At 49.7% G+C, this 24,412-nt stretch overlaps 2 protein-coding genes across 5 annotated transcripts in view; one reads left to right on the top strand and one right to left on the bottom strand.

The window, feature by feature from the left end:
• Positions 1-299: 299 nt before the first annotated feature.
• On the bottom strand, positions 300-13,585 carry SMCR8 (SMCR8-C9orf72 complex subunit). Its single transcript, XM_009189828.3, has 2 exons — positions 10,567-13,585; positions 300-5,788 (listed from the first exon to the last, which is right to left on the bottom strand). The coding sequence occupies exons 1-2, from the start codon at positions 12,921-12,923 to the stop codon at positions 5,335-5,337; spliced, it is 2,811 nt and encodes a 936-aa protein (XP_009188092.1). The 5' UTR covers positions 12,924-13,585; the 3' UTR covers positions 300-5,334.
• A 47-nt stretch (positions 13,586-13,632) lies between these two features.
• The window catches only part of TOP3A (DNA topoisomerase III alpha), a 37,973-nt gene continuing 27,193 nt past the window's right edge, over positions 13,633-24,412 (top strand). For 2 of the 4 annotated variants that reach the window (XM_021928810.2, XM_031657400.1), the window contains exons 1-5: positions 13,633-14,119; positions 19,481-19,540; positions 19,986-20,059; positions 21,129-21,204; positions 22,838-22,946. In XM_021928810.2, the coding sequence (XP_021784502.2) occupies positions 13,940-14,119; positions 19,481-19,540; positions 19,986-20,059; positions 21,129-21,204; positions 22,838-22,946 (499 nt within the window). In that variant the 5' untranslated portion in view covers positions 13,633-13,939. The other 2 variants (XM_021928812.2, XM_021928811.2) reach the window with 2 other exon arrangements.

Here is a 24,412-nt window from a genome sequence, read left to right as displayed (position 1 = left end):
TCCACAGCTTGTACACACTGCCCCTCTCACTATCTTGTTATCCAGTGGCATGCCAAAGGAGAACTGAATTCGCCTCTGAACCTTCTGCTGTAAATCAGAAGTGTATGTTAGCCAAGTGCACACAAGATGCACCCAGTATGGTGGGAGGGTTTTGCTTTCAGTAACTCAAAGTGTGGTGTAGCAATGGTCTCCTCCCTCCATCCTGGGAAGTCGCAGTCCCATCCTGGTGTGAGAATCAACCAGGCTTTCCTGCTCCACCTGAGATAACCAACTCCTTCCCGTAATCAGGAAGCCAAATGTCACCTTCCCAAAGAAACTTTATTATTTTCAATGCAGCTGAAGTGCAAAACATAGATGACCATTTTTAATTAAGCAATAATCAAATTTTAACCAGAATGTCTACAAGAATTATAGCTTTAAAAAATACAACCAATTTTCATATTTCAAAAATATTTGAACTCAAATAAATTAATTTCTTAAAAAGTACACTTCTCATACTATGTGTTTGGCATTGACTCTGGTTAACTCTTGTGCAGCAACACCTACGAGATGCTATCACACACGCGCCAGCCGCACTCCTGCACCAGCCGCTGCAACAACTGCAGCTCACGTGGTGGCGGGGACTCACATTCACAAGACGGGACGGGAACATGCAGTAATAAAATAGCTTTTTAAAAAATAACACATATGAATTCATCACATAGGACTATGCTTTTCACTGCAACCTTGAAGGTGGCATTTATCTCAATCTGTGACTCCAGCTATTTAGTGGCAGACAATCCCGGTGAGGCAGCCTGCGGTCCCACCTTGTAGGTGGCAGTCCCTGCAATCTGGGGTCTAGCCTGTTGGCGTTTGCTTTATTGTGGGTGGAGCAGCTGCTACAGAATCCGTGAGTTGTGGGTGACTCAACTTATTTCTGCTACCAAAAGAAATGAGTGACCAGTCCCTACATTTCTGCTACCAAAGTGGTCTTCAATTCAGGGACCTGAACCCTCCCCAGCTGGAGACAAGCTGCCATCTCCAGGGCTCGCTGTGTACAGCCTCCACTCTTGAGCTGAATAAGCACTCAAGAAGCTGGGCCCCTACCAACAGATTAATTGGCTGCAGAGTGTTCATCCCCTCCCCACACCCCCATCCACTCTTGCCGCCTCCTTGCCACTGCTTTAACCAAACCTTAATGAGGTAAGGCCAGGTTAGGTCAGGGCTCGAAGGAGAATGGACTCAGGAAAACTTAGTTTGCCCAGTCTTGTCAGCTGAGATTGGTTTTGCTTTCCAGCCAGAAGTAGAAACTTGATGCTTTTTCCTTTTTGCAGTGTTAAAACCGTATCTCCAGTTTTATTATGTTCCATCACAGCATTGGGGCAAAGCCAGAAAGCTAGCTGGTTTACTTCAAAGCACAAACCAAGGCACTGTCTTCTGTGCTTTTCGGGGAGGTGGGAACGTAAAGGAGACTGCCCACTATAGGGGCTCAGTTCCCCCAAAGGCCTTGCACACCTTCTGATAAACCCCCTGGCTGAGACAATGCTACTGGCTGTGCAGACAAAGACGTGACAGCAGCACTAGACGCTGACCCAACATGCAGTGCTGGGCCTGGGCGGCAGGGCATGTTCAGCACGTGGGCAGCAGTCAGCGCATGCAAGACATTCAGTGAGCAGAGGGCTGCCCTCGGCCTCCAACTGCAGCCGCCCTGGTGCGTGAAATGAAATTGGTGGGCCTTCCTAGGATTGTGAAATGGGACTTGTCGTTTGTGTGAGGTTGAAATCTACTATACTTTGAATATGGCAACTGTTTTCCACCACCGAAGCAAAGAAGGTAAAGGCCAGATGGGGAATGAAAGGTAAAGTACTGCGGTCTATTTCCAAATTCAGAAGCAATGTGTGTAACTTCAACTGTTGGAGTAAATGAGGTATGGAAAAGCCACAATTTCTAAAATCCCAAGGTTCCACCAAAGGAGTGAGGTTCCTGGGGAAACAGGCGTGAGGCAGCAGCTCAGGCTGATGTGTCCTGTGCGATATAAAAAGCTGTGGCCTGATCTCTAAAGTGGGGCTTTTGAAAATGACCAGTCCACAACTACCTGCGTAGCTAGTTTAACTAGACTGCTTCAGAAACGAGGGAGGGGGATAATGGACTGGAGGAAAAGCTTGACACAAAACTCAAGACAACCAGTTTCAGTACCTGGGCCCTCAAAGCAACAGTGAGGACTGAGGAAGTAGCAAGGGGCACTGATGTCATCTATTTTCTGGGAAGTGTTATTTTTAATGGTTTCATTAAAAACTGATTGACCTTCTACTGGAAGAATACCTCAAATGAAAATTCTTTTTTTTTTTTTTGAGACGGAGTTTTCGCTCTTGTTGCCCAGGCTGGAGTACAGTGGCGCAGCCTCGGCTCACTGCAACCTCTGCCTCCCAGGTTCAAGTGATTCTCCTGCCTCAGCCTCCCAAGTAACTGGGATTACAGGCACTCACTACCAGACCTGGCTAACTTTTTTTGTATTTTTAGTAGAGACAGGGTTTCACCATGTTAGCCAGGCTGGTCTCGAACTCCTAACCTCAGGTGATCCGCCCGCCTCGGCCTCCCAAAAGTATTGGGATTACAGGCATGAGCCACCACGCCAGGCCTCAACTGAAAATTCTTGATGAGATTAGTCCCACTGCATAGTAGGTTTCAGTCCCCCAGAGTGAAGGGGGCATAGGGAGGGGCAGGGCTTCCCAGTGTTAACTGCCTCTGCCCAAGTTATGACTCAGTCCTGGTACCACTTCAAGATCCCTTTGAAAGGAAACATACTTTGCATCAAGTAATCCTTTGAAACTGCCACATTGAAAAGTTAGTTTCTAACCCAAATATAAATCTGGGAGCTCAAACACTAGTCACGAAGCCATCTTTACTTAATGAAGAACAACCTTGAGGGAGACTGGCCCTGCTTGCCACTTCTATGGCTGCCCCTGAGACAGTCTGTTCTGTTCATGCCCCAGCAGCCTTTTGCCTTAGGTCTCAGGACCTTCCGAACCACCCTTGAGAGTGTGTGCCAGCAAATACCCCAAGTGGACTTCTACTTAGGACCACTTGAGTGCACAGCTTCAGCTTCTAGAAGGCCAAGTGTGGCTGCAATTCAGGATCTGCCCCAAACTCATGAGCCTTTCCCAAGTTTCCCAGGCAAGAGTATGAGCTGTGAATTTCTGTGTTAGGGACAGGAATGCCACAGTGGTGGGGCCAATGATCACTTTCTGACCTTCCTGCCTTCTCAGATAAAATGTTGCACAGTTATGGCCGTGGAGGTGTAAGTAGACAGCAATTAGCCAGCCAGTGAGAAAACAAATCAGCATCTAGAACAGGAGGAGAGGGAGCCGTACAGATAAGGGAGCCCATGATGAGAGGCAGGCTCCCTGCACAGCCTCTGCCTCCGGCGTAAGTAACAGACGTTTCACATTTAAAGGCTGCCAAGGTATTGCTGGCGACTCTCCTGTCTGTGAACATGTGCAACGGGCACAGGTACAGAGAACCAATGAGATGTAGGCAGCGCCATCTGCCACAAAAGGTTCTCCATCACAGCCCCAGGAGCAAAATCCAACACCTCTGATGGGAGCAAGGACCCTGAACAGAAGCCAACGGCTGGAGCCAACGGGCCATGCCCTTACAATGAGGACTTGGACAAGGAGGGAACCACTGGAGTGATGTGATGCAAGCCCTCTTTGGTCACTCTCGGCTTCCACCAGAGGGAACCACTGGAGTGATGTGATGCAAGCCCTCTTTGGTCACTCTCGGCTTCCACCGGGGTCTCTGCCTCCTTGATGAGAAGAGAAGCTGGCTGGCTCCGTGATGACCTCGAGTGCGTACTACAGGCCGATGGGCAGGCCGGGCCTCAGCAGTAGGTGCCAACAGATGCACACCCAGGGCTGATTCAGGTCCATTTCAGCACAATTTTTGTGGAACAAATCAAAGAAGCAGTAATACCCAGAGCTGTCCCCACTTAGGGAATAAAATTTTCAAGGCTGCAAGAAACCTCTGTCTACAAACCAGTGGCCATTGCCTAAGGAGGCTCGGGGAGGCCAGGGGATCACTGTCAGTGGGACAGGTGCTGAACCAGGGGTGTCTCCTTCCCAGTCTCAAACTTGTCCTCAGAAGGGAGACTCAACTGGGGATGGCCACGAGCTGTGGTGACTGAGGTGCACACAGCCTCCCAAAGGCAGAACCTGAAGAGCGTCACGTGGCGGCTCATCCAGGAAATCCATGCCATTTGAGTTCTCATCGGCTGGGCTGACCACCTGCACCAGCTGACTCAACAGAACCGTGCTGTCCAGTGCCCACGAGACCCAGTGAGAGGTAGTGAAGTGGTTGCAAAGGTTTGTGTGGGTGGGAGCTGCAGTGTGGCCTCTGCCATGTTCACCCGGGTCTGCAGACCTTCCCCACGAGGACAGTCAGTGCTCATGCACTCTGGCCAGCAGGAGCCAGTGGGCCACCCAGGAGGGCTGCTGACTGCTCCTCCCTTGCGTGGCGGGGATGGCCTCATGGCACCTCAGCCCTGCTCTGCCTGCTGTGCTCTCCAGCCCCCAGGTGGTCCTCACCATTGGCTTTGGTCACTTGTGCCCGCTTCACACGGGGACTAGGGAACACTCTGCTCGTTCCTGGCGAAAGAGCGTAGCGGGTGAGTCCCAAGGCCCGCTCACAGGCATTTCTCTCCCAGGTAAAGGTGGTGAGGACAGGGGACAGGGTGCTGCTCACGCTCTGTGGCCCTGAGGCCAAGGCTGCATGTTTCCCACAACCCAAAGGGTGGCAGCCTTTCTCCCTCCCACTGGCTGGTCCAGGGCCTCCCCTGGGACAGCAGGCTCCAGGAGGCAAATAAAGGTCTGCATCTGGGTCTGAAGGAGGTGATGGGTGTTCTGCCCTCCTGTTTTCCATCAAACCACAACAGTTACCGAGCTGCCGCCCTCGCTCATTTTGCCACTCAAGTGTCCGGCAATGCTGAATATGGTCAGTGTGCTCCTCCCATCAGGTTTTGGCCTTCCTGCCCTCACCCTACCCCACCAAGGGACTGGTGGCTTCCCTTCTGCCCTGGCTGCCAGTCCTCAGAAAACCAAGGCCCCCTCTACATCCAGGGGCCTCTCTTCACCAGGGAGCCGAATGTAGCTGTCACCATCCCTCCAGACGCCTTTAGAGGGACCCAGGCTCCACTTCTGCCCACATCCAACTTGAAAACTACCAGGAGCCACGTGGGAACCATGCTGCCAGACACCAGAAACCTAAACAGTCCAGTTCAGGCAACTGTTTGGTCATGCCAACCCCTCCCCTCCCCATACCCTGAGTCACAGGTCTTGGTCACAGTGGCTGGGACCGACCTCAGATTTTATACAAAAAGCTGGGGACATAGTCAAACCTGAGCATGGGGTGGCTGGTCCCTGGAGATTCCTGCATGTAGTGCAGCTTCAGCAGCTCAGCCAGGTACTGGACCACCCTGACATCCTCATTCACCAGACCCAGGGTCAGCTTCAGGAAGCTCGCCTGGCGGCTGGCTAGCAGCTCCTCTGTCTCCTTGTCGTGCGTAGGCAGGTGCAGGTGGTGGCAGAAGGTGTAGAGGAAGGCCTTGGAGCAGAGCTGAGTGAGCATGCTCTGGACATGCAGGTAGTAGGTGCTGCCCCGCTTGATCTGTGTGCGGTGGTCTGCCAGGCGGGGCACTAGGGTGCCTCTGTAAAGGGGGCAGCGCAGGGTTTTGTTGTCAAGGTCCAGGATGCTCATGTAGCGGCTGTAGCGACTCAGGGCATGAAGGGTACCGGCACCGGCAGGGGAGGCCACTCTGAAACAGACAGGCCAAGGTCAGGAGGAAGGGCAAGGGCCGGGAGAGTGGAGGCAGAAGCTTGGGAGGTGAGGCCTCCTGTCCCCAGGCCAGCATCCACCTAGCCAGCATGCACTGGCTCTTCCTGGAAGACAAATCTGATCATCGTGATCTTCAAAGGGCTCCTCACCACTCTTATGGTCAAGGTCAAACGCAGTGGGTGGCCCACAAAGCCCTTTCTGGTCTAATTCCTGCTGAATGCACTCTTTTTTGGAGCCCTGGCAAGCTTTCAGTGGGGCCTCAAAATTAGAAACCTCTTTGTTCAGGCCGGGTGGCTCACGCCTGTAATCCCAGCACTTTGGGAGGCCGAGGCGGGTAGATCATGAGGTCAGGAGATCGAGACCATCCTGGCTCACGTGGTGAAACCCTGTCTCTACTAAAAATACAAAAAATTAGCCGGGCGTGGTGGCGGGCGCCTGCAATCCCAGCTACTTGGGAGGCTGAGGCTGGAGAATGGCGTAAACCTGGAAGGTGGAGCTTGCACTGAGCTGAGATCACGCCACTGCACTCCAGTCTGGGCGACAGAGTGAGACTCTGTCTCAAAAACAAAACAAAACAAACAAACAAACGAACAAACAAAACCTCTTTGTTCTGCCTGAAATAACCTCTCTTCCTCTTGTACTTAATTCAAGTTAAACCATATTCAGCCTTCCCCAAGCCTCTCCTGCTTTCTTGCTGTGACCTTGGCCAAATTCATTAACCTCTCGGAGCCTCATCTATAAGATGGAGATAACAGTTCCTACTGTCTTTATTTAGAGACAGGGTCTTGCTCTGTTGCCCAGGCTGGCGTGCAGTGGCACAATCGTGACTCACTGCAGCCTTCACCTCCTGGGCTCAAGCAATCCTCCCACCTTGGCCTCCCAAGTAGTTGGTACTACAGGCGTATGCCACCACACCCAGGTAATTTTTTGCAGAGAAGAAAGCTTGCTATGTTTCCCAGGCTGGTATTGAACTGCTGGGCTCAAGTGATCCTTCTGCCTTAGCCTCCCGAAGATTTAGGATTATAGGCATGAGCCACTGTACGGGCCAGTTACTACTATTACATCCCTCATGGGGTCGCTGTGGAGACAAAATGAGTGATGTTTAGGACAATGCTGTCCTCAGTAGGCGCTGTCATCACCATCACTACTTTTAGCCTAGCACTGACCAGTGGGGTGACTGCTGTTTGTTCACTGGCTTCTCCCCACTGGACAAGGAGCTCCAAGATTCTAGAGTCCCAGAACTGCATCTGATCTGGTCTCATGCCCCAATGCCTGGCACATCAGAGCCAGGAAAAGCCAGTGTTCACTCAGTGAGGGGAGCGGTTCCTTAAACATCCTCCTGGAGCAGCTTCCTCAGAGCAGCAGGGACTGCCCTGTAGGGCCTGGACATTTAGGGTTTATGTCAGACAGGTATGGTGTAAAAAGGACTGACAGTGACTTGGGACCAAGGTAATCTCATAGCACTTTTCCCTTCCTGGGTTTTATCTTCTTGTATATTTAACAATCATTTACAGAGCATCTGTAACATCCCGGCATTGCCCTGGGAGCTAATCCTGTAATGAAGAATGACCTAGAACTCTTGTCCTGCATGAGCTCAGTCTGACTGGGAAGAAATGTGCACAAGTACAGCGAAGTGAAGGCAGATGAGGTCTCGTTCTCCTTGAGAAAGGTTGTTGTTGGGAAGACCTGGGGGATTTGTAGAGGTGCCTTAGAACTGGCCCTCAGAAGCACAGAGGGCTCTAGGGACTGAGGAGGGTGTGGCAGACCAAGGCAAAAGCAAGGTCACAGAGATGGGACAGCTGAGACACAAAGGCCATGCATTCTGCATGCATCCTGACCAGAGGGACAGCGCTGGGCTATGGACCACATGCATCCCACAGGCATGGAGGAACTGGGGCCTGCAGGTGGCTGACAGCTAAGAAAGCTCACAAGGGCAGTGAGACGCTCTCCTCAACCCATACTGCATGGCCCCTGTGTTCTGGTTGTGGGGCCTTCTCAGCTCTCTACTGCCTTCACTCTCACCTCCCAAAGCGGGGCCGGCCAGAGTCAAACACCTCCCAAGCTCTGCACATCCAGATCCACAGGTGCTGCCGCCACAGGGCACCCAGGCCTCACCTCCCACCTTTTTGCCCCTCCATCTCTGCCAGGATACCTGCTCCCAGGCCCAGCATCCCCTGATGCAGCTCTGACACTTGCCCCAACAGTGACACTTCTTTTGGAAGAAGCTGGCTATTCTAACTGTTCCTCCACTTCTGATTCCATAAAGCTCCTCCTCAGGAAGCCAGATGACACTGGAAGGGAGAAGCCTCAGGCCTCCAGCCCCCAGGTGCACAGCACCCCAACTGCAGCTTCACATTGCACTTCCCATGCCCGCTGTGGGAGGACACCTCTATGACCAATGAGCACACAGAGGACTGGGTGAGGTGGCAGCCTGTGCAAGGTCACCAGGCTAGCTAGTGGTCAAGCCAGGACTCAACCCAGGGTCTCTGACACACACTAGGCTAGCACTTTCTCCAGCCAGCACTGTGCTCTGCTTTTTGGTCCGGGCTTGTGACTGCTGCTTAGTGAGCAATACAGTGACTCCTGGTGTTCACTTAAAATGAGAGCAGGGCCAGGTTCACGCCTGTAATCCCAGCACTTCGGGAGGCTGAGGTGGGCCGATCATTTGAGACCAGTCTGGCCAACATGGTGACACGCTGTCTCTACAAAAAATACAAAAATTAGCCTGGCAAGGTGGCGCACACCTATAGTCCCAGTTACTGGAGAGGCTGAGGCACGAGAATAACCTGAGCCTAGGAGGCAGAGGCTGCAGTGGGCCGAGATCACATCACTGCACTCCAGCCTGGGCAACAGAGCAAGACTCTGTCTCAAAAAAAAACACAAAAAAAACACAAAACAAAAAAACCCGCAGATGACAGGAGACCAGCTTGGTGGTTTAGTCATCTCTTATCCCCACAGATGGCTGACCCAACTACAAGCACTTCCAGGCAGAGTGAAAAAAACCAAGGCCAAGCAAGACTGGTGTTCTGAGGTGAGAGTCCTGAGAGAGAGTCCATCATGTGAGCAGTGGGCCTGAGTGAGGAGAGACACTTCTGGACCATGGTGCTCAGAGTGCAGAGCCTCTGCAGCGCAACACCTCTGAGGACAGGAAGGTCACAGCCACTGAAGACATCTCTCCTGCTCATGATTTTTAAAGCTGGGCCCCAGGTGGGCCCCAGTCTGCCTGCCTGTGTCGGTGCCGGTTCCACCCTCTGAGCACTTCTCAGGGCCCGGCACTGCACTGTGCTGTGCTTTTTGGACGTGCACTAAACGTGGAGCCTTCCGATGGCTCTCAGGTGGGCCCTGGGAGCCCTTCAGAGGTGTTCAACACGATCGGGTGACTGAATGAATAAGATGGCTGGTCCGAATCCAGACAGCGAGTGGTGGCACACCAGGACCTGACCCAGACCACCGACTGCTCCCGCTAACTGCCACGGCCCACAACAGTTTCACCTTATGATACCCTCAGGCGGAGTCTTCTGCACACCTCCCCCGGGAATTCTGTGGGGGAGCTGTAGTCCATCCCATTCGGCCCCGCAGGGGACCCTCCAGGATACAGGGCTCCCCACCCCTGCCCGCCGCACCTCACGCCTGTGCAGGACGCTGGAGGCAGATGCTCTCAGCACCCAACATCTGCGCATGCTCTGAAGGTTGAAGGAGCACTTATAGGGACAGCGGCCTAACCCTTTCCCACAGAGTCGTCTGTCCCTTCTGATGAGCCTTTTGCTTTTATAGAGGGATGCTCCCTGCCGTCTGGCTGGCGAGGGCCACAGAGAAATTCCATGTCTTACCTCACACCAACCGAATCAGAACCTCGAGGGGTGTGATTCAGGAATCCATGATTTTTAAAACTTTCCCGGCTGGGCGTGGTGGCTCACGCCTGTAATCCCAGCACTTTGGGAAGCCGAGGCGGGCAGATCACCTGAGGTTAGGAGTTCCAGACCAGCCTGGCCAACATGGTAAAACTCCATCTCTACTAAAAATAGAAAAGTTAGCCGGGGGTGGTGGCAGGCACCTGCAATCCCAGCTACTTGGGAGCCTGAGGCAGGAGAATTGCTTGAACTCAGGAGGTGGAGGTTGCAGTGAGTCAAGATGGTGCCATTACACTCCAGCCTGGGGGACAATGGCGAGACTTCGTCGCAAAAAAAATAAAAATAAAAACTTTCTCTAGGCTGGGCGCGGTGGCTCAAGCCTGTAATTCCAGCACTTTGGGAGGCCGAGACGGGCGGATCACGAGGTCAGGAGATCGAGACCATCCTGGCTAACACGGTGAAACCCCGTCTCTACTAAAAAATACAAAAAACTAGCCGGGCGAGGTGGCGGGCGCCTGTAGTCCCAGCTACTCAGGAGGCTGAGGCAGGAGAATGGCGTGAACCCAGGAGGCGGAGCTTGCAGTGAGCTGCGATCCGGCCACTGCACTCCAGCCTGGGCAACAGAGCGAGACTCCGTCTCAAAAAAAAAAAAAAAAAACAACTTTCTCTAATAATTCTGACACAGCTCGGGGACAGATGGGGATTGGCAACCACCTAGAAACTGCAACCCCCTCACATGACAGACAAGGAAATGGAAACCAGAGAGGGGGATGATTTGTTAAAAGTAACACAGTGGTAGGAACTGGGCCCTGTCTAGAAGCCAGGCTTCCTGATTCTGGCTCCACCACACCAATATGCCTCATCCCTATCTGGCCAAGGCCCTTCCCCAACACCTGGAACCAGTTACCTCTGCAAGCCAATAAGCTTCCACTTCTGAAAATCCATAATGTGCAAAGGGGAGGAGGCCCAATGTTTCACGGGCTTAGCGTAGCAGCCATAGCTGGGGACAAAGATAGCCAGTGCAGTCACAAGCTTCCTGACTATGGCCTCATCTTCCCCCAGGACCACGAGTGTCCTCCCGCTGAGCAGGGAGTAGATGGCTGGGTGGGCAAAGGGGTACTGGCGGATGAATTTTAAGGCGTTCTGGCCAGCCCTCTTTTTATGCCTATCGGAAGACAGGCCAGCAGGATAAGCAGAAGGGATCCTGTCCGAGCTGGTGGAAGCTACACTGCTCACATAGCTGGTGGTGTCTGAGTAGTTATCCAGGCTGGTCTTACTGATGTCCCGGCTAGCCAGCAGGTGGCTTGGGTCCAGCTCATAAGCGGGAAACCCTTCACAACTGTCGTCTCGGGAAGAAGGGCTGGCATTTTCCATTGAAAAGTCTACACGGAACCCCTGGTCCTTCTGCCTGTGGCGCTGTGGGGGGCTGCTCACCACTCCATCCTCGTCAGAGTGTGTGTGGGCTGGACTGGCGGGCAGCACCAGCTGACCGTCACTCTCCTTCCCAATACAGCAGGAGTCTATTTGTGATGGGGTGTTTTCCATGCTGCCCTCCTCCGTCTCACCCAGCTCCGGAGGACTAATGCTTGCCTGGAAGTGGATGGCTCCCTCATTGCCATCCGGATATGATTCTTCTTCATTAATGGCACTTGGGTAGCTGGCCTTAAAGTCATCAGGGATGAGGGCCTCAGAGGGGCAGGTACTGAGGACTTCAATACTGTCCTCGCTGATGGTCCTGTGGCTGACTGCTTTGCTCCGGACTACCTGGGGGCTCAATGGTACCGTGAGGCTGGCCTGGCTGTCAGACTTAGAAAGCACAGACGTGGATTTCTCCGTGCCCAAAACTTCAATGCTTTCACCACTGCTGATACTCCCTTTCATATCCATATCCAGGTAGTCCAAGTTTTCCTGGGGGTCAAAACTGCTCAACTCCGTCACCTCCACTTCCTTGTACTCCTCATCTCCCAGTTCCTGCTCCATCTTGATCAGCACAGACTCCACACTGGACTTGTAAGAACCAACACTAATTAATACTTTAGGAATTGGGCATTCTTCTAGAGACCTGGAAGGCGGCCTGTCTTGACTGGGCTTAGAGGGCATGCTTTCCTGCTTCTCCACCATCCTGTCATCGACCTCCACAAAGTCTTCAAAGAGAAAGTTTGTTATGTGCTGTTGTTTTAGAAGTGCTCTATCAATCTGACTGGTCAGGAGGTAACACAGGTCTCCTCTGAACATGTGTTCAATGTGGCTGAGCTGAGTCAGGGTCTGGGTGAAATATTCAGTGTCACAGAGCTCCTCTAAGGTCTTCAACTTCTTGTCAAAACACTTGGTGGACTTTGCTTTGATAAGTTTTGGGGTGTAGGTTGGTCTGCAGGTGTAAAGGTCTGTGTCGGCAGACTCATCAGGGTTAGAGGTAGTGGATGCCTGGCTGGCCTGATCCTGGATGTGCTCCATCTCACCAGGACACAAATCACACCCCTTCAACTTCCGATGAGGGTATGAGCGGATCTGCTTCAGCAGGTCTTGATGTTCAATGATGGACTTCTCCACACTGGCCAGTTCATTGGCTTTCTCAATTGCCTGAGATGAGTAAAAGCCTTTGTCGTTGGCTTTCTTCTGGATCTCCGTTTCTGTGTGCAGCACTGTCCTGGTGTAATCCAAGTCTTTCAGCTTTTTTTCAAGTTCCCCAGCAAATGCTTTCCTGTTGCCAGTTTTCAAGCACTCAGAAGCTCTGGAAAATTCGGCTGAAAGCTCCTGGAACTGCTGCATGATTTTATGCTGGTCTGCAGAGATATAAGCCATGCAAAACGGCCTCACGAAGCCACGGGCCTCCAGGTCGTATAGGGTAAGGTGGTGCACGTATGCAAAGGCTCCCTCCTTGGAATCTCCCAGCACCACCTTGGAGTCCTCCACGAAGTTCAGCTTGGGGTAGGCAGATCCAGGAGGATGGCCCACGAAGGAAGCCTGGTAATCCACCGACATGATACGCAGGGAGAAGTAATTGAGATCAAAAGTGCCAAAAACTTTGGTGTCATTGGGGATGGTCAGTAACGGTTGGGGTCCCACCTGCTCAGAGAACTCGGAAATAAGAATGAAGTCCCTCGAAAACTTGGCCCCAGACAGTTTTGACCAGGGGTTAGCACCCTGGTTGGTGAAGGGGAAGAGCGGCACCGAGTACTCCTCAGGCAGGGCCGGCTCATTGTAAGGCTCTTCCTCATATTCTTCCTCTTTAGTGAAGGCCACTACGTCAGGGGCGCTGATCATATTTCCAGATGTATGAAGAAAACATTGAGAGGAAGTGGGAAAGAATGCGGGGTTAATCGACGCGCAGAAGGCAGGCCTCCGGAGAAGGAAGCGAAGCCCTTACCGCCTTCTTTGCGACTCCCCGAACCCGGGGTCCTAGGCTGCTTCTCACACACCCGAGGACTCGAACTCTAGCCGCCCCCTCGGAGTTGTAGCTCCTCCGGAGCTCTCGGAGGCCTCATGAACGCCAAGGCCGCAGGCCCAAATGCCCTTCTCTTCTTCCTCCGGCGAGCGCGGCCAGCACAAGAAACCTGCAGTGAGGTCACCCGCACTCCCTGAAACCCACCGCGACAAGCAACAGCCCTCGCTGTGAACTAGGCTTAACGCGAGGCTACGGGACGCCGCAGGGGTCAGCCAAGCGCTGCCGCCCCTCACTGCCCGAGGGCAGAAACCGTCGCGGCTCCTAGGACGCCACAACCCGGATTCAGCTACCGCGGCGCCGCCATCTTGGTGTCACATGATTCCTGGTGTCGGCGCCGCGTGACCCGGAAGTGTCCTCGTAGACTTCCGAGCAGGAGGAAAAAAAGTCATGAGAAAGAGAAGGCCTTGGATGGGAGTGTCCGGCGGCTTCCCCCAAGAAGGAGTGTGATTAACCAACCACTGCTGGGAAGGAGGGGAAAGTGGGGCGGAGTGAGTCGGGGGGGGGGGGGGGGGTGGTAGGGGGAAACGTGCTTGGACGAGGGGCGCGGGCCAGTCTGGGAGTTGTAGTTCCAGGTCGCTGTGGGGCGCGCGCCTGGCGGAAGTGGCTGGAGAAGGCGGGCGGAAGCTGCACGCCAAGGTACTGGGTTCGGTGCTAAGGCGGCGGCTGCGACACGGAAAAGACTGAGTGACTGAAGCTCCAAAGGCCAGCAGGCTGGTGGGGACGTGACCGAAGCGAGGCTCTAGTTCCTTTTCGGTGGGCGCCAGTTGAGCATCGCCTCTGGCTTCCCCAGGATGCGCCGGCAGTCGGGGAGCGGCTGCAGGCGCGGGGCCTAAGGATGATCTTTCCTGTCCTCCGCTCCGCGCTCCGGTGGCTGCGACAGCCCGGAGACCGTGCCTTTTCCCGCGCCGCCATGGAGGTGGCCCTCCGAGGCGTGCGGAAGGTCCTCTGTGTGGCCGAAAAAAACGACGCGGCCAAGGGGATCGCCGACCTGCTGTCCAACGGTCGCATGAGGCGGGTAAGAAAGCGCGTTCCGATCAGCTGCGTGCCTTAAGGGAGGCCCGCCGCGCCGGACAGCGTGGTGGGCGCCGCCAATCGAGATGAAGGCGATTATCTCCCATTTCTCAGGCCTCACCGCCCCTCGTCTGGATTATTGCGGTGGCCTCCTGTCTGCTATCCGACTGGAGTGCATTTTAAAACGTAGTTGAGATATTTCACTCATTTGCTTGGAAACCTTTTGTTTTCCTTGTCCTGAGCAGGTTCCCAAACTTGTCTGATTCTCGGAACCGCCTCGGGCACTGGCTGCCCTTTGGGTCTTGTGTGAGATTGGGGAAGTCTGTATTTTACTGTTCTTCCCTCGAGATTCAGAAATTCATTTGGGGACTACTGACCAGATTCCCTTAACTTGGCGTTCAAGCCCTGCCCGATCGCTCCCCAGCCAACCTAGCCCTCCCCATCCTGTGCCACATCCACTGCGTTCTACAGCCCTTGTGACTTTCCAGCCTCAAAGTACACCGTGACAGGAACACGGTAAGGTTTGGGGATTAGAGATGATGAACTGATTCTGAGAGAGGTAAGTGGTAAGAATGTGTTCTACACACACACGGGAGGCACAAACCAAAGGAAGTTAAGAAAAAGTTTCATAAAGGAGGTGCCACGGGAGACATAAAAAGCCGTCCAGGAAAATATCTCAGATAACAAAAGTAGATCCTGAAATGGTTTTCTGGAGAACTTTTCTAAGAGTGTGGGTGAAAGTTCCTTGCTCGTTTTTCTTTAGTGCCCGGGGTCCTAAGACGCGTTTCCAGTTAAAGGATAGTGGGAGTGGAGCCAGGGTTGTGTGAATGTTGGCTGACAGCTTTACCTGTTTCCAGTGCTAGAAGTCCTGGTGACCAGCCCCAAGGTTTGTCTACTTCTAGGGCTCTGGGCCTCTTGAAAAATGGTCCTCCTACACCTAACTAACTTCTTATCCTTCAAGGCTCTGCTGAATTCATTTTCTCTCTCTCTTTCTTTTTTCTAAGCAATTCAGAGGTCTTGTATTTATCTATTTTTAACCTACCATGCCATGAATCCATAGGGAATAGGTTCCAGCAGCCCAGGCTCCTTTCTATTGGTTCTCACAAGGTATACTTCCCTCAATGGAACGGGCTGGCACTTCAGTTGAACCCTTTCTCTTTGACTTGCTTCTTCTTTGATCATTTTCTTTCACACATTTCACGAAGGAACTTGGCTCTTAGAGTGGTTAATATGCTCAACAGAAACATTAATTCTTTTGGCAAGAATCTAGCCCTTGTTCGCAGAAGTGCCAACAGCATGCTAGGTAACATAGACTTTTCCAGTTCTGCCATGTAACATTTGTGGGTCATTGGTTTTTGAACAATATCCATTCTTATTCAGTCCTCAAGATCACCTTCATTGTAGATTCTGGTGTCTGTGGCCAGAGGAACTCCGTGTTTTTGTTTTGTTTGTTTGTTTGTTTGTTTTGAGATGGAGTTTTGCCCTTGTTGCCCAGCCTGGAGTGCAGTGGTGTGATCTCAGCTCACTGCAACCTCTGCCTCCCGGGTTCAAGCGATTCTCCTGCCTCAGCCTCCCTAGTAACTGGGATTACAGGCGCCTGCCACCATGCCCAGCTAATTTTTTGTATTTTTAGTAGAGACGGGGTTTCACTGTGTTGGCCAGGCTGTTCTCAAACCCCTGACCTCAGGCCATCCACCTGCTTAGCCTCCCAGAGTGCTGGGGTTACAGGTGTGAGCCACTGCGCCCAGCTCAAACTCCGTGTTTTCTATAAGGCCAGGAGAGCATATATCAGATGCCTTGTGCTCTTTTCCTTTGTGTTCATCATTTTGGCAAATTACTCCAAGATGGCAATTCCAGCCAAAAGGAAAGACTTTTCTTGGAAGGAGAAATTTTATTATTTTTATGTACAGAAAACGCAACAGTGTGTACTTAACCCAGTTTAGTGGCAAATTCTTAGCCTTTGCCTTTTCTAGGTTGGTAATGCAAGCTACAGATTTTGGACCCAGGGCATTGCCTCCCTTGTGACAGCAGATCTCATATGTCATTGTAATTTGTCCTGCCAGCTTCCACCAGCTTAGCCAGAGCTCCTTTGTCTTCCAGAAAGTTAACCTGTGTGAAGGTGTGACAGTGGTACAGGTCTTCCTGTGGAACTTGACACCCCAGTCTTGACAGTGCGGTAGAGAATCCCCATCTTAGGACACAGCGCAGGCAGGAAGACAGCCAGCTCAATGGGATCCACCACCAGCTGACCCTTCATGTTCTCTACCAAGTTGTTGGCGGTGTCAACCCCTGCTTGAAGTGTAGGTGGTCCCTTAGGGACATCCCCTTTGCCGGCAGCTTTCTTCTCAGCCTGGGCCAACAGTTTCAATCTCTTCCCGTGCTGTGTCTCTTGTCTGTACTGTGGGCAAGCTTAAGCAATTGAGTAGCTTAAGTTTGGTAGTCTGAGGCCTGGGTGAACTGGTCAATCCCAGGTGGCACATCAGCCACTTATAGAGGACAGCGGCTCTGCCGCTGCAGCCAGTTATAGCAGGACTATTTGACAAAGTGGATGAGGCCCTTCGGCTAGATGGCCAATGCCAAAATTCTTAGGGCTTTTTCTCAAATGAGATTTACCACCTTATTGGCCTACTGCTGCTCCATGACAGCGGGGGCCAGGGCCACTTTCTTCTCCTTGGCCTTCTTTCCTTTTGGCATCTTGGGCAGCTAGAGGAGAGAGGCTGCTGAAATGTCTCATCTTCAAGGAATCCTTCCCTCACCACCTCTTCCCCCACACTAGGTCAGAGACCCTTACTGATATGCTGTCATAGCACTCTATTCTACTTGAAAGGCATCTACTGGTTACAGTTAAATAATGGGATGTGCAGTCATTTATTTGATTTTTGTCACTGCCTCTCCTTGGACTCTACGCTCCAAAGGGCAGTGATTATATTTTAATTGCTATGTCCTAACGCCTGTTATGGTGTCTGGAATGCAGGAAACTTACAATAAATATTAATACTTGGGCTGGGCGCAACAGCTCACGCCTGTAATGCCAGCAGTTTGGGAGGCTCAAGCAGGCGGATCACCTGAGGTCATGAGTTCAAGATCAGCCTGGCCAACATGGCGAAACCCCTCTCTACTAGAAATACAAAGATTAGCCAGGTGCGGTGGTGGGGTCCTATAATCCCAGCTACTCAGAAGGCTGAGGCAGGAGAATCACTTGAACCTGGGAAGTAGAGGTTGCAATGAGCTTAGATTGCACCATTGCACTACAGCCTGGGTGACAGAATGAGACTCCGTCTCAAAAAAAAAAATTAGGCCGGGTGTGGTAGCTCATACCTGGATTCCAGCACTTTGGGAGGCTGAGGCAGGCTAATCATGAGGTCAGGAGAGTGAGACCATGAGACCATCCTGGCTAACACGGTGAAACCCTGTCTCTACTGAAAATAAAAAAAATTAGCCGGGTGTGCTGGCAGGCGCCTATAGTCCCCAGCTACTTGGGAGGCTGAGGCAGGAGAATGGCGTGAACCCGGGAGGCAGAGCTTGCAGTGAGCCGACATCGCGCCACTACACTCCAGCCTGGGCGACAGAGTGAGACTCCTTCTCAAAAAAAAAAAAAAAAGAAGAAGAAAAGTTAATACTTGTTGAAAGCATGTTTGAGCTGAGTGTGAAAGTTTTACCAGGCAGTAGAAACTGTGAAGAACAACCTAGTGGCTTGAAATAGCTCGGCATATTCAGAAACAGAAGTTAGGGATGTCGTATGGTGCAAGGAGACACCAGTGAGTTAAGCAAGAGCAGCAGTTGAGTGCATATCATAAGGGTCTTAGAGAACCATGTAGGTTGAGTGGCAAAATACACAGAAAATTGACCATTTTAATCATTTTGAAGTATACAGTTCAGTGGAATTTTGTACACTAAATGTGCCACCATCATCATTGTCTAGTTTCAGAAGGTTTTTTATCACCCCAAGAGGAAACTTCATATCCATTAAGCTGTCACTCCCCTTACCCTCTCCTCAGCCCTTCACTACCACAAATCTGCTTTCTCTCCCCATGGATTTGCCTGTTCTGAGCATTTCCTATAAGTGGACCCATATCTTACATGCTCTTTTGTGTCAGGTTTCTTTCACTTAACATAATCTTCTTGAAGTCCATCCATGTTGTACCATGTATTAATATTAGTTCTTCATTCCCTTTTTTTTTGGTTTTTGAGATGGAGTTTCTCTCACTGTCGCCCAGGCTGGAGTGCAGTGGTGCAATCTCAGCTCATTGTAACCTCCACCTCCCAGGTTCAAGTGATTCTCCTGCCTCAGGCTCCCCGGTAGCTGGGATTACAGGCACCTGCCACCACGCCCGGCTAATTTTTTGTATTTTTAGTACAGACAGGGTTTCACTATGTTGGCCAGGCTGGTCTCGAACTCCTGACCTTGTAATCCACCCACCTTGGCCTCCCAAAGTGCTGGAATTACAGGCGTGAGCCATTGCGCCTGGCCTCTTCATTCCTTTTTATGGCTGAATAGTATTCTGTCATATGGATAGATCACATTTCATTTTACCATTCATCAGTTGATGGACATTTGGGTTGTTTTCATCTTTTGACTATTGTGAATAGAACTTCTATAGACATTCATGTACAGGTTTTTTTTTAATGTGTTTTTTTGTTTGTGTTTTGTTTTGTTTTTGAGACAGAGTTTCGCTCTGTCACCCAGGCTAGAGTGCAGTGGCCCCATCTCCACTCACTGCAACGTCCACCTCCTGGGCTCAAGTGATTGTTCTACCTCAGCCTCCCAAGTAACTGGGATTACAGGCGCACACTACCACACCCGGCCAATCGTTGTATTTTTAGTAGAGACGGGGTTTCACCATGTTGGCCAGGCTGGTCTCGAACTCCTGACCTCAAGTGATCCACCTGCCTCAGGCTCCCAAAGTGTATTTGAATGTGTTTTTAATTCTTTTGGGTAAATTTCTAGGAGTGGAATTGCTGTGACATGTGATAACTCTATGTTTAACTTTTTGAGGAAACACCAAAATTTTCCAGAGTGGCCAAAGCATTTTACATTTCCACTGGCAATGTCCAATTTCTCCCCATCCTCAACAACACTTGTTATTTTACTTGTTTGTTTTTTAATTCTATTTCATTATCATCCTAATGGGTGTGGAGTGGTATCTCATCATGGTTTTGATTTGTGTTTTCCTAATGATTAATAATATTGAGCATCTTTTCATATGCTTGTTGGCCATTTCTTATCTTCTTTGGAGCAATGTTTGTTGTATTTTTGGTGTCATAACCAAGGAATCATTGCCAAATTCAGGATCAGGAAGAATTATACAGAGGAATCTGTTATTTTGAACATAATTTATATTTTTTACTTATTTTTGTTTTATAGAGAGAAGGACTTTCAAAATTCAACAAGATCTATGAATTTGATTATCACCTGTATGGCCAGGTAGGTGCTAAAATATTTTCATCATAAGCAAGAGAAAGTAGTCAGCCTAGTCATATGTAGAATATGTCACTGTCTTAGGAATAACAGCTGTTAACAACCTAAACGTTCCTGGTTACAGGTGATCACTTTATAATTTATGAGGAAGTCTCTTTAATAAAATATGGTCCCATCTGAGCTCTTCATTTCAAAAAAGAAAAAAAAAAAGCTAATATACAATAGTTTGAGGAAAATTGAACTAATGCAAGAGGCGTCGTGGTACTAGAATTGGTATGGTGATTGTATTCCTATGGCTTTTGACTTTGAAGACCTTGTATTTATGTTTATTTCTTCCCAATCAGGTTTTTTAAAATGTCTTTAATAGAAGCTCCTCCCTCTCATTTGAATGACTTGGCAAAATAATAACTGTAAAAAGACTAACTGAATTTTGAATTTTGTCATCATTCAGAATGTTACCATGGTAATGACTTCGGTTTCTGGACATTTACTGGCTCATGATTTCCGGATGCAGTTTCGAAAATGGTCAGTACAATTCTCAAAAGAAGAACTTTCAGATTATAGTAAGTTGTGAAATTTCAGAGAACTTTTGAGGCATGTTGATCTTACTGGGTAATTTTTTTTTTTTTTTTTTTGAGACAAAGTCTCAGAGTGAGACTCTGTCTTCCAAGCTGGGGCACAGTGGCATGATCTTGGCTCATGGCAACCTCTGCCTCCCAGGTTCGAGTGATTCTCCTGCCTCACCCTCCCGAGTAGCTGGGACTACAGGCACGCACCACCACACCTGGCTAAATTTTGTATTTTTGGTAGAGACAGAGTTTCACCATGTTGACCAGGCTGGTCTCAAACAAGGCGGGGTTTGCCTTCTTTTGCCTCCCAAAGTGCTAGGATTATAGGCGTGAGCCACTGTGTCTCGGTAATTTATTTATTTATTTGTTTATTTATTTATTTTAGTTATTTTTTGAGACGGAATCTTGTTCTGTCACCCAGGCTGGAATGCAGTGGTGCAATCTCGACTCATTGCAACCTCTGCCTCCTGGGTTCAAGCAATTCTCCTGCCTCAGCCTCCCGAGTAGCTGGGACTACAGGCGCCCGCCACCATGCCAGCTAATTTTTTGTATTTTTGTTGGAGATGGGGTTTCACCCTGTTAGCCAGGCTGGTCTTGATCTCCTGACCTCGTGATCTACCTGCCTTGGCCTCCCAGCATGCTGGGATTGCAGGTATGAGCCACTGCACCCAGCAGTAATTTATAATACTAAGATGACCTAGGATTATCTGATCCATTGTGAATTTTTATTAAATCTTTAAACAGTCACTTTTGGTGTTCCCTCAAAATTGCCAGGCCTTTTTCATGCAGCCATTGGATTGCATTTACCTATAAAAGGGCTCCAGAATGCCATCTTATCCGTCCTGTTCACACTCGTGGAGAAGTGGACAGTGTGTCATGCAGAGGATCATAGCCTTGCTTTCAGTTCACCGGGACCTTTTCTTTTGGGAATATACCATGAACCCATTGGAACAGTTTGCTGTCATTAGATTGGAGGGCTCTCTGTCATGTACTGAGTTGGGACTCTGTTTTCATGTCTTTTCTAGGCAGAGCTGCAACCCTCTTGTCCTCTTTGAAGCAGAAATTGAAAAGTACTGCCCAGAGAATTTTGTAGACATCAAGGTAGGGTCTTTTGGAAGACATATGGCACTGAACAACCAAAGAGTCAAACAGAGTGATATCTTTATTTTTAATGCATTGGCATTTGGAGATAAGGTTTTCCACCAAACTCACTACCATGATTTAAAAAGCTGGTTCCCACTCATTGTATAAATGTGGCCAAGTGGCCAAGAAACTGAAGTAAACATTTTTTTATGAATACTAGTTGTTTAAATCCTAGGAATAAGAGCTGGACATGGTGGTTTATGCCTGTAATCCCAGCAATTTGTGGGGCCAAGGCAGGATCACATGAACCCCAGGAATTTGAGACCAGCCTGGGCAACATAGTGAGACTCTATCTCTCCAAGTAAAAAAGAAAATTGACCAGGCATGGTGATGTACGCCTATAGACCCAGCTAATAGTAAGGCGGAGGAAGGAGGATTACTTGAGCCCAGGAGGCAAGAGGTTGAGGCTGCAATGAGCTGTAATCACACCACCACACTCCAGTCTGGTGAGAAAGTGAGACCCTATCTCAAAAAATAATCCTAAGTATTGTAAACTATTAGTGCTAGCCCCCATCTCACCCCTTGTTAAATGGAAGAGGCTACAAAGTATAAATGCCTGTTTGACAGTAAATTGCCAGTTGTCAAGCAGTCAGGGCATGCGTAGTTCATTTATTTTAAATTTTTATTTATTTATTTATTTATTTTGAGATGAAGTCTCGCTCTTGTCCCCCAGGCTGGAGTGTGATGGCGCAATCTCAGCTCACTGCAACCTCCGCCTCCAGGTTCAAGTGATTCTTTTGCCCCAGCCTCTGGAGTAGCTGAGATTGCAGGCGCCTGCCACCACACCCAGCTAATTTTTGTATTTTTAGTAGAGATGGGGTTTCACGATATTGACCAGACTGGTCTCGAACTCCTGACCTCGGGTGATCCACCCGCCTCAGCCTCCTAAAGTGCTGGGATTACAGGCGTGAGCCACCGAGCCCGGCCAGTTAATTTATTGAGAACTAATAAACCTTTGGATGAAATTCATTTGGGATTCGTTTTGTTTTGTTTTGTTTTGAGACGGAGTCTTGCTGTGTCGCCCAGGCTGGACTGCAGTGGCGTAATCTCGACTCACTGCAAGCTCCGCCTCCCGGGTTCAGGCCATTCTCCTGCCTCAGCCTCCTGAGTAGCTGGGACTACAGGTGCCTGCCACCATGCCCAGCTAGTTTTTTGTATGTTTAGTAGAGACGGGGTTTCACCATGTTAACCAGGATGGTCTCAATCTCCTGACCTCATGATCCACCCACCTCAGCCTCCCAAAGTGCTGGGATTACAGGCGTGAGCCACCGTGCCCAGCCGGGGTTTGTTTTTTTTAACCAGGTCATAATCAGAACCACTTGAAGTGTGTGTGTGTTAGAGCTGAATTTTAGGTTTCGTCATATTGGGGAAGTTATATTAAACCCTCTATTCTAGAAACTCATTTGTGGTTCTAAGGGGTTATATGATCATTAGGACCAATGAGAGCAGTTTTCTCTGGTCTCTTTCCTTCGCCAAGTTGTCACACTCCAAGAATATTATTAACCTTCAGTCAGATCCCCTTAGCATAGAGGTGTCAAGTCACTGTTCTGCAATTCTGTTCTCACCACTCTTATTCCACTGTGAACTTCAGAAAACTCTGGAACGAGAGACTCGCCAGTGCCAGGCTCTGGTGATCTGGACTGACTGTGATAGAGAAGGCGAAAACATTGGGTTTGAGATTATCCACGTGTGTAAGACTGGTAAGTGCTGCTGCTGCTGACTTTCTCTACTTTGGGATTCCATAAATAGAGTGTTCTCATTTGTATGTGCAAGTGAGCCACGGATGAGTTCCTCTGCAGATACTTTCCCTGTCGGTCTGTGAGTCCCACCAGCCATGTGTCCTGGAGCAAATCACTGAGCCATTGGGAGCCTCGACTTCCTTGTCTGTAATATCAGGCCAATCCAACATGTTTCCTGGGACTGCCACAGAGATTAGATGAGTTAATGTGTGATGTAAACCATTTAGACCAGGACTCATTCCTTGTTAGGTACAAGCATACAAGTAGATACCCAGCTCCTTGAGAACAGGGACTTTATATTCTTTTTGTTGTTGTTGTTGTTGTTGTTATATATTGAATTATTTTAGTATTTGGTTAATGAAAACAAAAATAGAAAAATAAAATTACATATTGAATATGTGTAAAAGAGTGAATATACCACAAGTAAAGTACAAAGAATAATTACAAAATGTTCTGTTTTCTTTTTTAATCTCTCCTATTATACAGTGCTCGACTATTAATAAATAATTGTTGCAGTGGATTTAAAGGCTCTCGCCGTGTTAATGGTTTTGGGTAACTTAGAGGAAGTGATGAACGGGCCGGCCATTCTCTAGCTCAGAGGGTGGGGTTGCTATTTTCGTTTAGTGGTTTTGTGTTCAGCGCTGTAATGACTCCTGGAAATTTAAGTGCATTAACTTTAAAGGACAGTGTGTGTATGTCCTATATTCTTTCCTGAAGAGGCATGAAATTCCCCTACAGAACCCTTTAATTGATAGTATTTTTCTTTTCCCAAAAGGCCTGAGAGAGCAAGTAAGATTAAAGTCTCAAAAGGCAGCCAGGCACGGTGGCTCATGCCTGTAATCCCAGCACTTTGGAAGACTGAGGCAGATAGATCTCCTGAGGTCAGGTGTTCGAGACCAGCCTAGTCAACGTGGTGAAACCCTGTCCCTACTAAAATTACAAAAATTAGCCAGGTGTGGTGGCATGTGCCTGTAGTCCCAGCTACTCAAGAGGCTGAGGCAGGAGAATTGCTTGAACCCAGGAGGCAGAGGTTGCAGTGAGCCGAGATTGTACCACCGCACTCCAGCCTAGGTGACAGAGTGAGACTGTCTCCAAAAAAAAAAAAAAACAATGCTCACCAAGAGCATTTTAGTATTTTAGTTACGGAAGGGGCATGGGTATTTCTCGCAAGGTGGAGACGAGAGACTGAGAAAAGAAATAACACACACAGAGACAAAGTATGTAGGAAGAAAAGTGGGCCCAGGGGACTGGTGCTCAGTAAGTGAGGACCTACACTGGCGCTGGTCTCTGAGTTCCCTCAGTATTTATTGATCACTATCTTTACTATCTCGGCGAGGGGAATGCAGTATGATTGTAGGGTGATGGTGGGGAGAGGGTCAGCAGGAAAACATGTGAACAAAAGACTCTGTGTCATAAATAAGTTTAAG

The sequence above is a fragment of the Papio anubis genome, chromosome 17 (assembly GCF_008728515.1).
Source record: "Papio anubis isolate 15944 chromosome 17, Panubis1.0, whole genome shotgun sequence".
Lineage (NCBI taxonomy): Eukaryota > Metazoa > Chordata > Mammalia > Primates > Cercopithecidae > Papio > Papio anubis.
This window is presented reverse-complemented; position numbering and strand designations above follow the sequence as displayed.

Excerpts from the sequence above, each read along its gene's own strand:
- SMCR8 (XM_009189828.3), bottom strand. The coding sequence starts at position 12,923 with ATGATCAGCGCCCCTGACGTAGTGGCCTTCACTAAAGAGGAAGAATAT. Across the intron at positions 5,789-10,566 it reads AAGCTTATTGGCTTGCAGAG|AGTGGCCTCCCCTGCCGGTG; the intron begins GTAACTGGTTCC and ends TGTCTGTTTCAG.